Genomic DNA, 18,682 nt, shown 5'->3' with positions numbered 1-18,682 from the left:
TAAAGGTTGAAAATACGTGTAACTAGTTTTTTTTTTGTCAGGTGAAATTCGTGCAGAATATTTTTTTAAAATTTTTACAGAAACTTTTACAACACTCAATTGCAAATTTATGAATTTTTCCACAAAATTTATAATTTTAATCTCTGATATGAAGTCCTTCTTTTAAGCATTTTATCACATATTGCACAGTTCAATTGAATACAGTAAACTAATTTAACATATTCATTACTGATTTACCTCTTATGAAGACAAATAATCAAATTTGGTCTATTTTATTACGACCACAAGTCATTTTTAAATGATAAAATAAAATATTACGGAGTTAGCAAGCAAAAATTAAAATATAATTTTGCTATTATAGGTTTGATACTAAATTGCTAATAAAGAAATAAAAAATTAAATGAAAAATAATTAAATAAAAAAAGCAATTGACGATAATTTTAATTCTGAGATCCAAAACATTTAAATGTACGATGACTTTCGTGGGGTAACATTTTTGTTACTATTTGATTAAAAAATTAACTTTTGCTTTGTTTTTAAAATATTCCGTGCAGTTTTGCTAAGAATAGATTATACATCTTATTATCAAATACCCATTGTGAAATATTCATTTTAATTATTGAATTTTTATTTCCTATTTCAATATAAGTTATAAGTGAGTGAGCACTTTTGGGAGCCACTGTAATTATTAAAAATTATTGATATATAATCACCTGAAACGGTTTTCTTTTCCTTAATGAAAATATATTAAACAATACTTATCCAAGGTTTTATTGGTTATTCTGATTTTGTCATTTTGTAGGTACACTTTGAGCAAATACTACTTAAAGTAACACATTAAATTCAATAAAAACAATTAAAATTATTCAATAAAAACAATATATTCTGCAAGCTAAACATATTATTTTCTCCACGTCTTAATTTTTTAAAAATTAATGTTGTACCAGAACATTAAAAAATAATAAAAAAATATCTTGTAAAAAAATTATTTTTTTTCAAGATATGTTTAAAAAAATGACATTTTGAATAAGATATTTTATAATACAGACACTTTTCTTGTACACATCCTACACTTTATAAGAAAAAAGGAAAAAAACGCTAACCTGGAAATTTTAAGATTTTTACCTGGAAAAATCAGGAAAATGGGTTTGGAGTGGCCACCCTGTTTTTAGTGCTGATGAGACGAGTTTATTTTTTCAATGTTTGCCATCCGCGCACCTGGAAAGTCAGGAAAAATCATGAAAAGTCATGAATTTCGGTATTGAAAAAAATTTGTCATGAAATGTCATGATTTTAACTATTTTAAAAAAAAATCGTGAAAAGTCATGGAGTTAGGTCGCCAAAAAATTTTATTTTTAGAATGGGATTCCTCTGCTCCCCCCCCCAATATCATGGTGTTCCGAATATCTGAATTTGTAACAAAATCCCCACTCAGAGTCATATTTTATTAAAATATAAAATGTTTTTATCATTGTTCTTTAAAAATTATGGTGTTCTTTCAAAAAATTAAAGAAAAAGTATCATTTCTAGAGTGAAGTATGTTTTAAACTTCTGTGATTTCAGAATTATTATTTTTTATTTATTATTTTTATCTTATCAATTTAAAATTCTAGCTTAAGCAAGCTAGTCATTGGCAATTTTTTTTTAACTCTGAAATGAGAATAGAAAAAACAGGAGTATTTCTTTCCTTTCTGATGAACAAGAAAATTACCTTTAGAATATAATTCTGCAGAAAAAAATATTTTTTGCTCAGCTATTATTTTTTCAGCTATTTTATTGCTTCAACTCTTTCTCAACTCTGTTTTTTGAATTTAAAATCAATAAATATGAAGATGCAGAGTAAAACAGTTTTGGTTATACCTATCATTTCAATGAATGTTATTAGAACATTTTTTAAATTTATCATTCTGTTTTTGTCGGAGAAAATAGTAACCTCAATAAGTCATGAAAAGTTCTTGGAATTAGTCATGGAAAGTCATGAATTTGAAAATCTAAAATGTAGCAGATACCCTGTTTGGAGGAAAACATAGCAAAGTAAGAGTAACTATCATGCTAGGTGCAAATATGACTGGCCATCAAAAATTAAAGCCATTAATTATAGGAAAAAGCAAAACTCCAAGATGTTTTAAGGGTACAAAATCTTTGGAGGTTGATTATGAGTTCAACAATAAATCATAGATGACATCAGAAATTTGTGAAAATGGATTCATAAGTTGGACAAACTTATGATTGCAGAGCATCGCAAAATCGCTCTAATTTTCGACAATTGCCCTGCCCTTCCGAAAGAAATCAACAAAAAACTGAAAAACTTAACAGTTTTTTACTTGCCTCCAAACACTACATCGAAGCTGCAACCAATGGATTAAGGGGCGATTCAAAACTTTAAACTGCACTAATGCAAAAGAATTGTATGAAAAGTTATCACTGCGGTTGAAAATAAGCAATCTATGCCAAAGATCAATTTGCGAGAAACCATAACAGAAATTTCTAAAGCATGTTACAGATCGTACCATTCGTAACAGTTTTGCTAAAGCTGGATTCTTCGTCAACTCTGAGAATTTGGAAAGTGCGGAGTTCCTTTAGAACTTAAAAAAATGTGGGTACAGCTAAGAGAGAACCACGAAATTAATGATGATATACGGATTAATGATTTTCTTTCTATTGATTCTAAAGCTGAAACCACCGAAACATTAACTGAATCGGATATTTCGGACGGTGTGAAAAATAAAAACAGTGCAGCTATAAATTGTGAGAAAGAAGGAAATGATGAAGAAATTACCAAACCTTCATATGATGAAATGTTAAAATCATTTTAAACAATTTGACGTGGATTGCAGTTTGAGAAGAATACGCATGAAGGAGTTTTTGGTGCATTACAAAAATGCACAACCTTTATTCTGAGAAAAAACACTTTTTCAAACGAAAAACTCAGACAAAATTAACGGATTTTATCAGTAGCAATTAAAATTAAGAACACATGAGATAATGTATGTTTAAAATTACTTTTATAATATATGTAGCATGATAGTGTAACACTGGATAACATTTTGTTCTATTCTTACTTTCTTTGCAGAATTCTTTTATGGTTAAGATTTATAAAATAAATAATAGATAATAATTTACAAAATAAAGTTGTATCCATTGCAATTTTAATTATTTCTAGTGTTTATGAATTTAAAACCTGTTTTGTGTTGTGTAAGTATTTCAAAAGTTGATTGTCTATTTAACGAATTTTCCATATAACGAACTTTTTTTCGGGATTTAGCGACTACGTTAAATAGAGGTCCGACTGTATTTGATTCCCAGCTAGACAAAATTCAAGAGAAATTCATAATTGAAATATATTTAATGAACTAAACTATTATTCCCTTTTGGCATTTGATTAATAATAAAAAAATAAACATGTTTCTTAATTATGAATATCAGCTGGTTGTTCTTTTTCAGATTGGAAACGTCGGATTGTGGCCCCTTCAAGAATTTTGATACTGTGGGAGAAGCCTTACGGAGTACGATCTTAGGGGGCAAAGTGGGTAACGTTGTTGCAGACATTGTGAAATATATCACCGCTCCAAGTGTTCTGGTTGCTGTCTTTTGTGCCTTGTGGTGAGTTCTCTCTGCATTTCTCTCACCCAAAGCTTGAGGTTATTTTGAAAGAGCTTTTAAAATGGTTTTGTTTTTATTTTGTAAATGAAAATGTTTGAAATTCGAAAAAAATTTTGGGGTAGCAAAATTTTTTTCTATTATTTAGCATTTTTAGTTAGCAAAAGAATAAGATTTTAACAAGTATCTACCAATTTTTTTTATTGTCAATTTATTACATTTAAAATAGTCATTACAAAATGGTATACTGCAATCAATTTTGATGTAATATTAGCTGTATTCAAGATCAGTAAATATGTATAATTTTTTTATTAATTAAATTAGCACGTTTTTCTCAATCAGAGCTTCTTTACAAGTATCCTGCACTATCAATCTATCTATTTTAGGACTGGGACAAAAAATGATTCCTAAATTTCAATTGAAAATAGAGAAACAGTTAAAATTTTCTTTTCTTAAAAAATATATTATTTTGGTCAGCAAAAATATTTTATGAAATAGAGGTCTAAAGAGAGATGTACCTGATTAAAAGAGTTTTGTTATTATTAGTTATCACTTTAAATATTTTTTTCTTTTTTAAAAAAAAAATGACACTTGTTAATTTATTTGTTAGGTTTTTTTTAGCATTTTCATGAGTTTTGAGTTATGAAAAAATATTTAATTTTAAATTCATATTTACAAGAGCGGTACCTAACTCTATATTCCTTAATCGTACATTAAATACTTCACCATCATGGGCAATTCATAAATATTGTTTAAATACTTCAATATCGGCATGATTTGAATAATTTAATTTAAATCATTGATTTAATTCAACTGCGATTTTTTAAAAGAAAATTATTGTTTAAACTGATTTTTTTATTTTTAAATAATTCATTAATATATATTATTTAGGGTGGGATTCTTTTAAAACTCTAACTTCATTGAAAGAAAAGGTTTTTCCAAAGAAATAATAAAAGGGTTAATTATAATATTTCAAAATAGACTAATAAATGAATAATTGGAGAAAATGGATAACATTAAACTGATAAATTATAATTTTCCATTCCCTGTGTGTGAAATAATTTGCTGCATCATCATTGGTGACACAACAGCCCAGGATGGTTTCTTTAAAAGATTTTTTCAATCCACTCTTTTGCAGATGAAAAAGGAGTATAATTGAAATATTATGTTTATAAACACGTCTTAACTTTTTGTTTTGTGCTTATTTGAATACTTTTAAAACATATTAAATGTGTAGTTAGTGTTTACCAATAGTGAAGAAAGACTTGCAATATTTTTTTTCTTTTATTTATTTTGATCTTAACTAATTAGCTCTTAATTAAATATCTAATTGACAAATTGCCTCCCAGTCTTTAAAGTTTTAGGATATTTAGCTTAAACAAAAATAACCATGATTTTATTTATTCAGTGATAAGTTCATAGTAATTAAAAAATAATTTTTGAAAAATTTTAGTTAGAAATATCAACTATTTTAACTATGTTATTGTTTTTAAATTATTTTAAGCACTGTTACTAAACTTTATCTGATAATTTGACTGGTACATTAAAAAAAAATTTAAAATTTGATTTAAATATTAAAAATTCTGATTTGAATCAAATAAATCTGATTCTTTTTATTTTTAAATAAATTGGGAATTTTTATTTAAACCGCGCTTTTTATATTTTTGGAAAAAAAATTCTATGTAGACATTTTTTCAAGTCTCACAAATTTATTAAACTGTTAACTTTTTTATTTAAACTTTTGAAAATTGGCTCTATAAGTGTACTGGCAAAAAAAAAATAAAGAGGCTGGGAAATATTAGTTTTATTTTTTCGTGAGTGCTTTGTTTGTAACTATATTTTTGTTATTCCGTACTAAGTTATTTTATTCATTATTTTCTGTTTCTAAATTTCAGTCTTGCAGTTCATTACATGAGAGCTCAGGCAAATGCTCATATTTCAGTCATCAAAAAAATAAGAGAAACTCTTATATTGGTGAGTAAAATACATCTCTACTTTTTATTTACAATGTTTTATTACCTAATCAATGTAGACCTTATCCCTCTGGGTTTTGCATTAAGTCTAGTTTTTTCACTTTATTCTTTGTTTCTTTTAATTTGTTTATTTGTTGGTGGACAAGAAATTGAAATAGAGGATAGAGCCGACTGATTGAGATAGAATGATCGAGAGCTCGGATGAAGACGATTTCGGCCCGCCTGAAGATTTCGTGTCCTCCTTCGAGGAAAAGCAAAAAGAGTTGTCGACTACAGCGCAGTGCCTGTTAGAGAAAAAATGAGTAGAAATCTTAATGAACTAAAGGAGAAATCCTTTACAGCGGCTGCAGTCTAGAAAATTATGAGTATTATGCAAGAGTTTGTCCTGAATAAGTCAAATCAAAACGGACTTCTTTCGTACACCAAGGGTGCGCAAATTGAGGCCGAAAGAGCTTTAACTGAAATGATTCAGCAGAACAGTAAAAGAAAGAAAGAGAAGACATATGCAGAAGCAATCAAATTGGCCGGGAAGCACATCTCTCGAAAAAAGCTAAAAAACACATATTCGTGATCAAGACAAAGGAGAACTCTACTCCATAGGCAATGGAAGAGGCTGTAAAGGAGAAAATTGATCCAGATGAAATTGAACTAAAGGTCAAAGAGCTGAAAAAGACACAGATAGGTGAACTAATGGTCGAATTAGAGACCAGACAAGACTTGGCAATCTTGAAAGAGAAAATTGAAATAGACCTTGGCAAATGAATGCTCTGTGAAGTGCCTATTAGACGCAAACCGCATTTTATAATTTTCGAGCTACTAGAGAGGATGACCAAAGAGGGCCTCCCCAAAAGCCAACAATTATGACATTAAAGAAGGAGACCTTGAGGTCGCATTCCCAATCAAAGCTAAGAAGGGTGTGCTCTTTGCAATGAAGGCAAAGAGTTTTAAAAAGATTCTAGCGCAAGAAGGAGTCTATGTTGGTTGGAGAAATTACAGAGTCAAAGAGTACCTAAGACCACTCTGATTCTATAGTTGCAACAGGCTCGGTCACATGGCCAAAGACTGCTACCACACTGAAACTTACTCCACATGTGATGAAGCAGACCGTGCGGCATCATGCAAAAATAAACCAAAGTGCATCAATTGTCACGAGACGAATAAGCAGTACGGATCCAACTTAATAAGCAAAATAGGATTAACTATCCTATTTTGCTTTGTGTTTTACTTTGTTTCAATTTTGTATTTTCTAAATTAATAAAGTATGTGGTTTAGGGCCTTCCAGGCTTGGGACCGCTCGATGGATCGCAGGAGGGCAGCGGTCTTCCTGCTGTCGACCCAGTTTTGACTGCGTCTACAGGGGGTTTGGCACTGCCGCTCATCAGGTTTTGGAGCAGAAACTTGCTCCTTGGTCTTTGTCGGGCCTCCTTTGCTCTCGATCGCAGCTATGGTGCATTTATTCTTGCGTGACTCGGGGCCTTGCCCGTTGTCTGCGTATTGCTTGTATATAAACTGGGCTGGGTTCTGTCAAGGCCATGAGGCATCTTACAATTGGCGTATGGGCTCATTGGCCTAGGTTGCCGTAATTTACATTCTTTAATTTGTTTATTTGAAAATATAATTGAATCCCTACTTCTTGAAATCACATTCAACTTCATAGATTTTATAACGCACTCTATCATTATTATTCACTAAAGTTGTGACATTTTATTTCATGTTCCTAGAGAACCTACATTGATAAAAGTGTTGATGCATACGCTGATGTCATATTTTGTCCAAATGAGTAAACTAGACGATGCACCAAAATTTGGAACCGCTTACTTTGATGTCGTTATTTTGATGAACTTTCCTTTAACAGTGTGTGTAAAAAAAGCCGCGAGATGAAAAAATTCTTTGAATGTAATTTTTATATATAGACCATAAACACTTTTTTCTACTATTCTGTAGAAATTATACAGGGTAAAATAAATGTCATAATTTTGACCTTAATTTTTAATAATGGTTTAATTTAGAATGAATATTTTATTGAAAAATAGTTTTACTTTCCTTGAGAACTTCCTAGCTTGTTTAGATAGAAATATATACTGGGGAAATCAAAACACGAATAGATTGAAAATACAGTAGCGAACCATTTATCCAGTATCCGGGAGACCATAAAACGGGGGTATTTTGCTCAGTTTTCCCACCATTTTGAACTAGATCGATTAAAGAAAAAAAGCGGAAATTTGACTCATTCTTGAAGTTGAGTAGAGAAAAATGAGGGGAAGGGTGGATTTTTCTTACCGTTTGTCCTGAGAAACTTCATTTCTTCCGTGACCTTGAAGATCTTTTGGTCGAGAAGGACAGGGAAGAGACAAATTTTTTATTTTCTCACGTGTGTCAGAAAGAATAATTTTTTTGATATGCTGCCGTCAATCAAATTTAAAGGAGTGGCATGCTGATTTCTTTTTCTCTTTGATTTACGAGGGGGTGGGGAAAATGCATTGCACACTCATATCAGTGAACAGAAAATGAAAGAGAAATAAAAAAGAAAAATATATCCCCATACTTATCTAAGAAAAAGTAAAATGGAAATATGAAAACGATTAAAAAACGGATATTTTTTATTCAATAATAAAGTAGGAATATAGTTAAGCAGAATTTAATCGTTTAAAAAATAATCAGAATTTTGTAATTATAATTTAGTAAATTATTAACATAATTGGCTGTGCTAGTGGGGGGGCATAAAAAAAAACAACCATTAGGCTAGCATTTAATGATTCGAAAGAGAGTTATAGAACATTCGTTGGAATCCAAATTTGAGTGGTTAGTTTTTTTTTTTTTAACTCATTATTTAAAGTGGATTAAATAAGAAAAAAATTTGGGAACATTTCATTTAAAGCGCGACGAAGTTTTGCCACTCCTTATAAGAACATGAAGTTTTGAAAACAAAAATAAAATAAGAAAAAAGTATGAATCTTTTTCTAAACTGGGATCATTTTAAATTTAGAATCTGGAATGAAAATTCGGAAATTTAACGACGATATTCTCGGAAAGTAAAATGACAGATTCATAAGACCCGGAAATAGTCAGGAAAAACGAGCTTCTGAAAAAATTTTAGTGAATTGTTAGGGGGAAATGCAATTTTACCCCAAAACCGGGAATCGTCATTGTCCGAGAATTCGACACTCGATCAAATTGAATTTCACTCTTCCGCTTTTCGTAATAGCCTTATTTGCTCTCACGCAATAGGGGATTAGAGAAAATCCAATTTTTTTCCGAAACAATCATCATTAGGTGCATTTTTAAGATTCTTCTATTATTCATAACAGTATCTAAGTGTTGTCAATTGTATGCCTGAGTTAAGGAACTTGAAACGAAACTTCTGAGTATTGTTAGATTTATTTTAAATCCACTTTAGTTACTCAGTTTTTGTTATCCTTGATTTATTTTGACAAATTGTTTTATAATTTCAGATAATACATTATTTATTATGTATAATATATTTATCTATTTGACATCAATTAACGAAATAATATTTTTCTTTTGAATAAATTCTGATTCTTTAGAAGTGCGGTATCATTTGCAAGTTTTTCTTAAGGTGGAATCACAAATCGCGTCTGTTTTTGTTAAATATTGTCTGTTTTTTTTTAAAAAAAAAGAAGATTGTTTATTAATCTAAGCATACAATTATTTATTACTAATAGCAGACGATTATTTTATGACGCAGTTTGCAGTTTTCTTTTTTTTAAAGTGATACATTTCTGATTCCACTACATTTGAGTCTTTTTTTCTTTTCACAATAAATAAATTCTTTTTGTTCATAAATGTTATGATTAAATATTTTTTTTAAAACAATTCAGTTAATCTTATAATATCCTGCCTTGTTGCAGGGATGAGATTTTTCCGCTTTTTGGCGTATTTCCTCTTTTGTCTCGAATTTCAGCCTTTTTATCGAAAACTCTGATTATCTGAAAGTTTACTTTTTTTTAATAAGTATTCCGCTTTTTCAGAAAATTTAGCCGCTGAATTTAAATAATGATATTTATTTCCGATTTTCAAAGATAAAGAGAAAATTCAAATTACATTGCTGCCAACCCTTCTGCATTTTTACTTATTTTGGCTATTTTCTCTGCTTTTATGCGCAGAAGATAAGCGCGTTTTACCCGCCCGCCAGATAACTCGTATTTTCGTAATTAAGACATCACTGCATCAAGCAAGCCTTTTATGTGTCCCAAGTCCGGAATCTGCTAATACTTTTATTCTTATTCTTGCGATTTAAATATCCTATATTGCGATTCTTATTTACGAGATTTAAAAATCCAATATCACAATTTGTATTTATGTGTTTTTAAAATCCTATGTAGCGATTCGTATTCACGTGAGTTTAAAATCCGATATCGTGATTTGCTCATGTGGTTATACAGTTGAGAACCGATTATCCGGAACGATCGGGACCATCGCTATTCCGGATAACTGGTTTTTCTGGTTTTCTGAATCGCTACAATAAAACGTTTTTTTTTTGTCAGACCCAACTAAAAAAAAAATTATTTAAAAATAATTTTAAAAAGAAGAAAAAACGATAAAGTAATACACATAAGCTTAATAAGATAAAAAGGAAAAAGAATAAAGAAATAGAAATATATACAGGCTTAATATAAAATGAACAAAAAAAGGGATGGAAAAATCAGGAGCATTTCTTTTCCCTCCTATGTGCGAGTAAGGCATCGTTTGAATATTAAAAAAATAATCTTTCAGAAATTTCTGGTGAAAAGAAAAAAATATTTTTTTACTTAATTTTTCTTTATTTATTCTCAAATGAGAAGAGAAAAATCGCGAGCATTCTTTCCCCTCCTATGCGTGAGAAATACATCGTTTGAATATAATTCTGGATGGGAAAAAAAGGAATCCTTCGAAAATTTCTGGACAAAGGAAAAACACAATTTTTTATTTAATTATTCTTTATTATTCTCAAATGAGAAGAGAAAAATCGTGAGCATTTCTTGACCCTCCTATATGCGAGTAAGGCATCGTTTGAATATAATTCTGGATGAAAAGAAAATCTTTTGAAAATTTCTGCAGAAAAGAAATGAAAACTTTTTTACTTCCCAAAGGAAAAATCTTTTAGCAAAAAACTCTTGAACGTTCTGCAACAATATCACCGTATTTCTGGCCCGTGATTACTATCTAGAAGAGTTTAACTTGGGTTTCAACATTTTGCTAAAACATTAATTGAAATCAGAAGGAAAAACACATGCATCACAATCTTATTCCTTATTTAGCTGAGGGATTTTATTTCTCCTCCACTCCAGTTAAACATAAATTGACACGCCCATACAGAAGCTGACAATAAAAAGAATTTATGCTCTACCCCCTCCTCACACCCCATTCAAAATGAATGAATTGAAAAACAGGTGCAGTTGCAATACCTGACCTTGAGTCATTATTCCTGTTTCTTTGCTGTCACTATGTTAAAAGGGGGAATAGCAGAAGTGTCAGATAATTTTTTAAAAAGTAAGAAAAAGTTTAAAATAACAGAAAAAAAAGGGGTACAGAGATAATAGGAAAAATAGGAGTTCTGCAGTCCCTGTAAGGAGCACTTTAAGAAATTTCTAAGAATCAAAGAAGACAAATAAAATTATTTGTTTTTAACTCTCTTAGACTATAAGCAATCAACAAACATGATGACTCCTATTGTGAGAAGCTGGTAGTAATGACTCCCCTTGTTTAAGGGCCAGATGATAAGTTGTTCAATGAGTCACCCCTTCTCACTGAGCTATGATTGAAAAGAAACAACTATGTAGGGGGTGAGGAAGGGAATGATTGATGATATTTAGTACAAGATTCTTACTTCTCTTGAAAGTGTAGGGAACTAATGATTATTTCTGAAATAATAGTAAAGTAAACATCTTTGAAAAGAGAAAGAAAAATCCTAGAATCTTATGATGAAAAAAATTATTATTATTTTAAATAGCAGGAACATTTATTGAATTTCGTTCCGGTTTTCTGATTTCCAGAAAGGAGGTTCTGTACTGTATTATTAAACTTCGATCTTCATATTTATATGTGATTTTAAAATAAGGCATTGGGATTCGCATTCACACGATCTAAAAATTATGAATCGTGATTCGTATTTACGCGATTTAAAAATACTATAACGTTGTTTGAATTTTCTCATTTTTAAAATCGAATATCGAGTTTCATATTCACGTGATTTCAAAATACATTATCAATTCATATTCACTCGATTTTAAAATCCAAGATCGCTATTTGTATTCACGCGATTTTAAAATCAATTATCGCAATTCTTGTAAGAGGTAAGTTTTTCTTTCACTAGTTACTGTAACGTATAGTAACTAGTACTGGTAACTGTTTTTCTGTTGTCAGTTATTAGTATATATAAAACTTTTCATTTATTTATAGACTTTAAAGCTGCTTGTGACAGCATAAAGAGAGATAAACTACTGGAAGCAATGGCCGAATTTGGGATCCCTACTATACTCATTAACTTAACCAGAGCTTCACCAAGTAATATAAGATGCAGGGTTAAAATTCAAAATCAATTATCGGAACCATTTTCAACAGAGAGAGGCCTGCATCAGGGGGATTCCCTCGCCTGTCTACTCTTTATTCTAGCTCTGAAGAAGTGTATCAGAGATAGTAGATTAGACCAAAAAGGCACCCTTTGGAATAGATCAGTTCAATTTCTGGCATATGCCGATGACATCGATGTCATAGGAAGGTCAGAGAGAGCAGTGAGAGAGGCCTTTCTGGCTCTTGAAATTTCTGCCACAAATATGGGCCTTACCATCAACGAAGATAAAACTAAATTTATGGAATCTTTAACCACAACTGTAAATCATGATCCTTTATTCATAAATGGTTACACCTTTGAAAAGGTTAATGAATTCAAATACCTTGGAACAATGATCAATGACCAAAACAGCATAGAAACAGAAGTAGACAACCGAATTAAAATGGCAAACAAGTGTTTCTTTGGACTAGAAAGCAATTAAGATCAAGCCTAATCAGTCAAAAAATTAAAATTTATAAGACTCTTATTCTACCTGTATTGCTCTATGCAAGTGAAACATGGACACTAAATGCAGACACTTAGCGTACTCTTGGTGTTTTTGAAAGAAAAATCCTTAGAAATATTTTTGACCCAGTACAGGAAAGAGGCTGTTGGTGAATGAGATACAACTTTGAATTATATAGACTCTATGGACAGCCACAGATAGTGCAGGTCATCCTAAGCAACAGATTAAGGTGGCTTGGCCATATCTGGAGAGGTATCCAATGCAGTACGAATCGCCACCTTTAAAAATCCTTTTGGATCTCAGACCAGAGGAAGACCTCCAATTAGATGGCTGGATGACACTACTAAAAATCTCAAAGTAATAAAGATTAACAATTGGAAAAAAGTCGCCATGGATAGGAGGCGTTGGAGGCTATGCGTGGTTGAGGCAGCCAAGGCCTGTAAGGGGCAGAAGAAGAAGAAGGCATATTCAAAACTTACATTCTGTGCTTCCAAAGAAGAATGTGACACAGGCAGGTAAAGAAAGAAAAAATAAGATTTGTTAAAATGTGTTTGAAGATGGGCTAACGACTAAATTGATCACCAATCTGTTTCCCCTCATTCACAAGCTGTAATACGAGCAATTTGACCTTTTTAAAGGATTTTTTGCCTGTTTTGTAAAACGTGAAGCATTTGCAGCAAATTAAACAAAAGTAAAAAAATAAAAATATAGCAAACTTAAAAGATATGGCAAACAAAAGCAATCACTTAAAAAGTTATTCAAATTTTTTTTTTGGAAAGCGTTACTCAGTACCAAAATTTAAGAAATAATGCTGCTACTGCTTATGCTATGAAATGCAAAATTCTTATCAGAGGAAAAATAATTATCTAAACAGCTGTTGATTATCATGTAATTTTCAAACTAAAATAGCACTTTTTGTATGTTAAGGAGTTACTATATGTTTCTACTTCACAGTTATTGACGTGTTTCACAGGGCTCTAGCTAGATTAGATTATAATATGAACATAGTGATTCTAATTGTAAAAGTTTCTTTTCTAAATAATTTAAAAAGTCATGTTACTGATATATTTGTTATAAATCTTGTAATAGTATTTATTGGAAGAAAGAGAATGTTAATGTATGTTCTCAGTAGTTTTAATTTGCTAAACCAGGCAGTTTCTCTAGTAATAATTGTCTCCTTTATGTGAACTGAAGAAAAATATAATTTCTAGCTTTATTTTTTCTATTGGTAATTTTACTTTTTACTAAATGTTAAGTATCGATGTAATCATTCATATATTAATAAATTGGTACACAATTTTATGTCAACACATAGTTATTTATTATCTTAAATTGTCTGGAATTTATTATTAAACGATTGCACACTTGTAAAATTTACTCGGGTGGAAATTCAGCTTTTTTGACTTTTGGCCAATCTCATTGCTGTTGTTGGGGTTTTAATATTTATGTTAATGTCTTTTTAAACTATCGTTTCTGTTCAATTATTTTCAAGTGTTTTTTTATTTAGGTTAATATGTGTTTCTTTTATTTTATCGTTTTCCCCCTCGTATAGTTAGGTATGAAATACATTGCATTTTTAATTCATTGGTTTTGTTTTATATTACTTAATTTTGTGATTTTAATTGTTTTCAATAAATAAATATGTGAATTTTGTATTTTTTAAACTTGTTTTTTCTTTTCTAAACTTGCAAATGTTTTTATTCTTTTAAATGTTATTTTTCTACCATTTTTTTTCTTTTTTTAATATAGAGAGCTTTTCCTTTTTTTTTTCTTTCTTATTTTAAAATGTGTTACACTTTTTCCTTGTAATTTGGGTTCAATAAAACATAAATTAACGAGACTTTTTGGTCGATGCAGAAAACCGAAGAACTCAGACATCCTGGATAGCGATGATCCCGAGTATCCCAAATAATTGGTTTTCTACTGTATTTTTGCTAGTTTGCACTTTGTTGTTTGAAAATATTCAAGGGGAAAATTTTAAAAAGTGAGGCACCTGAGGAACTAAACTGAATGTAAGACAAATATACATATTAGACATATTATACATTATTAATTTTAAATATTTTCTTTATATTTAATAATGTGTCAACTTTTAATATTAAAAATACAAGTTATTAAAATGGATTTTCTTATGTATTTATACATAATAAATAATCTTAATCTGAAAAAAAAATTTTTTTAATATGTTTGTACAGATTTAAATTTTTCAGATAGAAAGTAAGAATTTTGCTTTTAATTCAAAATTTTGTGATTTCAAAAATTCTGCTATTTCAAGTTTCATTCTTAAACTGAGTTAAGCAATAATACATTCTAAAATAAATTCATTCAGTTATGATAAACAGCAAAAAAAAAATTAAATAAAGCATATAATAAACATAGATAAAACATATCAATAAATCTCTTGTTAAAACTGTTTAAAAATATTTTTTAGGAATAAATGTAGCAAGAAATAATGTATAATATTAAGTAATTGTGTTATTAAGTTAAGAAAAATTATCTTACAATTCAATTGAGAAATCTAAGTTAAATATTTTAGTTATAATTGTACCATTGAATCAAAGACTTCAGATTATCAAGAATTTATGTTCTGACAAAACTTTTTTGGTGTTCCCCTAATTTACAATTTAAATTTTGTGAAATCCAGTTAAAGTGACATTCTTTCTTCTTTTACTACAGGGTGCGTAGCGTTTTTAAAAAATGCTTAAAGGTGCTTATTTTCGTTTTTAAAAGCCCTTAAAGGTGCTTTTTTCATTGGGTGTTTTTAAAAAAGTGCTTAATTTCCCCTCTTTCAAAATGAGATTTTTTCCTTTACCATGCTGATTTTTGCTATGAATTATGCAAAAAGGCACGGTTCATATTGTTCTATTCAATGTTTTCACAATTAATTCAACCCCAATCTATTTCAGCGTATTGTCAGTCCGTAGCGTATGAAAACGCCATTCGTTTTACATGATTCAAAATTTCATGATTTTTGACAATTGTCAAAAACAATGCTAAAAGGTTTTTTTTTTTTAAAGAAAACAATATAAAACTGCAATTGTCAAAAACTTGAAAGCTCTGCCTTGTTATGATATTTTTTTAAAGTGCTTAAAAATATTTTTTGAGAGCTTGAGAAGTGCTTAAAAGGTGCTTATTTTTTGTTGTATAATTTGCTACTCCTCTTTTTTTTCCCCCTCATTCATGCTCAATAGCGATATTTTTAATGCAGATTTCAAAGAGCAAAATGCAACTTTAGATAAAATTAAAAATTGCAAATTATTTATTGCAAATTTCATTGTTATTTCCCATACAGCTGGCTAGTGAGAATTGCATTATATAAGTCCTTCTACTGTTCTTATCTGTGTATATAAAAAATGTAGTATTAAAAAGTGTTTCATTCGAAATTAAAACTAACTAACCATTAAGTTAATAAAAAATGTCAGATAATTTCTCCTTCTAGCAATCACATGTCTGCATGACTTTAATCTATATTAGACTTTAAATAAGATGTAAGACATTGATAACACAATATTTTCTACTTTCAAGACTTTTGCATTATAATTTTTTAAAGGAAAATTTTATTCCAAACACTTTCAGTATCATAATCCCTACATATAAAATATTTCTTAGCATAAGTTAGCATGTGTGTTTTTTATCTAAAAAAAAAGTCAGTACTATATTTTAAAGAAATAACTTACAATGCATTATGTTCTATTACTTCTACAATGAAACTTATAAAAAAATTGGACAAAATCAACAAAAAATTATTTGAACTTAATTGAATAAACTATTTTACAATTCACATTCAGTAGTCACAGTTTATGCATATTTATCAAAGTATCTTAAAAATTGATTAAAAAAAGGCATTAGAAAGCTAAACTATTGCATTCAGTAGTCTATGGTATTATTTTTTGCATGAAAATAAGTAAAAGTTTTGCTCATAACTGTCCTCATATTTTTACTTAATATTTGTAGTTTCTCTTTTACATTGAGCATAAATAAAAGGCTTATCTTTGTATTTTATTTTGTCTCATTTTTTTCTATTAAAAAAATAATGTTTTTGGACAAAGGAGCGGACCACCAGCCATTGCTTGTTTATAAATATGTTCTATCATAACATCAAAGTTAAGAGTTTACTTATTCAATGGTTTTTTTTTTTTTTCTTTTGAAGGTCTATTAAATTTTTTAAAAGCGTCCTAATGTAAATATTTTATTGTTGCATTCATTAATTTTTTAGCTATTTTTAAACCAAAATTAAAGATTTTTTTAAATTTAAATTTTGAATTTGTTTTGGAGGGATTAAATTGTTTATTTTGTTTTTATAAAAACTGTCTGCAGCTTCATTATTTTGTTTCAAAGACCATTTTAACAGTACATAATTATATATTTTAAATTTATAATATTGTTTTGCTTTTAACATACTTCATTGTACTGAATTTAAATGTTTATGAAATTCCCTTTAGATCACTTCTTTTTTTTATTATTTTTTATTATTATTCTTTGAGACGAAAGGATTTTATTCTTAGAGAATTAACAGGTACAGCTCTTTTTTTCTTGAATACACTTCATCTATTGAGTTATTTGGTTTTGTAATGATTTAAAACACATGTACATTTCTTTTTATTGATATTGAAATTTTAGAGTAAAAATAATTCATTGTATTTTTGTGTAATTGGCCAGAAAAAAGTTATTAAGAATTAAAATAAGAAATACAAGTTGCTTAGAATTATTTACATCTGTTCAAAATAATTAATGAAGTATTTTAGAAGTAAATAATAATAAAAATGAGAAAAACAATTTTTTGGAAAATGATAAAAAATTATTTCTTTTAAAGTTCCAAATCCTATAGTTTAGATTAATATATTATTAATAAAAATAAACCAATATTAATAAAAAATTAAAAGAAAAAAAAAACAATTCACTTCAAACGTTTCTGAAAAAAGTACAAATTATGAAAAGTAGTCTTAACATTTTTAATTCTGCATTTATCAATATAATTTATTTTGTTATGGAAATTTTGTCAAGAGGAGGGGGTGTGTTCATTCCTCTAATTCATTCATTCTACAAGTTTTCAATCAAAATCTGATGTTTTATTGCAGGCCAGTAAGGATAAAGTATTTCTTTTAAAACTCTTTGATGAAGCTTTCAATGCCCACTATCAAAACAGAACCAAGAACGCTCATAAAGTTGTCAAAACTCATAATGGTAAGTTGTTCCTTGTAGAATTTATTTGTTTATTTAGTTTTTATTTTAATACAAAGATTTTGTTTCTAAAATATGTACTCAAATTTAAAACTAATCTGAGTTGTGTATTAAATTTGAGAAAAAGAGTAACCAAAATAACGTAAAATATAGTTGTTTCTATATTCATTAAATCTATATGGCTTCTACGATTTTGAAAACATCCTTAGTTTACTTCATATATTCCTTAAAAAAATATTGAATTTCAAAACTATTTTAAATAAAATGAAGATTTTTGATGTTTTTAGAAGCATTCATTAGAATAATTTATTGTACAGTCCGCAAAAAAAAAAGATATCACCCTGAATAACTTTCGTCCTAATGATCGAATTTTCAAGAACTAAGTGTCAATCTTAATGGTTCCTGGGGGTGACCTCAAATATGCTAATTAATTAGTGCTAACTATTAATTAAGTTACGAAATCAGACACAAAAACGTACTTTCTCTGAATAAACATGCATTTTTTTTTACATATTTGGATTTCTTATCTTCAAAATATAGGGGGTAGCCGCAATCTGGGAAATGTGGTCCCCATAGTTTGGTCAGGAGAGCGATTCAAAGTTCGTACCCCTTAATGTTAATTTCGCTTTTCGTGTTTTCAGTAATATTTTCAAAACTAATGAAGCAATTCAAAAAAAAATTGCAACCTCTCATAAAACTCATTTACCCAAAAATAATTCCATGCAAAAAATAATTTTTAATAATTATTTATTATTTTTTATTATTTAATTAAAGTGAGGATGAAAAAATATTGAATTATAAGGTATGAATTTTTTTATACCATGTAAATCTACATATTTTTCAATTGAAAAATCTAAAGTTTCAACTGTTTTTATTTATTAGAAGCTGAGAAAAATTAAAATTAATTATTTT

General features: G+C 28.8%; 1 protein-coding gene across 7 annotated transcripts in view; it reads left to right on the top strand.

The window, feature by feature from the left end:
• LOC107443255 (transmembrane channel-like protein 5) overlaps positions 1–18,682 on the top strand; it is a 99,415-nt gene that overhangs the window by 69,838 nt on the left and 10,895 nt on the right. For all 7 annotated transcript variants that reach the window (XM_043053601.2, XM_043053597.2, XM_043053598.2 and 4 more), the window contains 3 exons: positions 3,445–3,603; positions 5,496–5,574; positions 17,668–17,773. In XM_043053601.2, coding sequence (XP_042909535.1) covers positions 3,445–3,603; positions 5,496–5,574; positions 17,668–17,773 — 344 coding nt within the window. The remainder of the gene's footprint in view (positions 1–3,444; positions 3,604–5,495; positions 5,575–17,667; positions 17,774–18,682) is intronic.

The sequence above is a fragment of the Parasteatoda tepidariorum genome, chromosome 6, assembly GCF_043381705.1.
Source record: "Parasteatoda tepidariorum isolate YZ-2023 chromosome 6, CAS_Ptep_4.0, whole genome shotgun sequence".
Lineage (NCBI taxonomy): Eukaryota > Metazoa > Arthropoda > Arachnida > Araneae > Theridiidae > Parasteatoda > Parasteatoda tepidariorum.
This window is presented reverse-complemented; position numbering and strand designations above follow the sequence as displayed.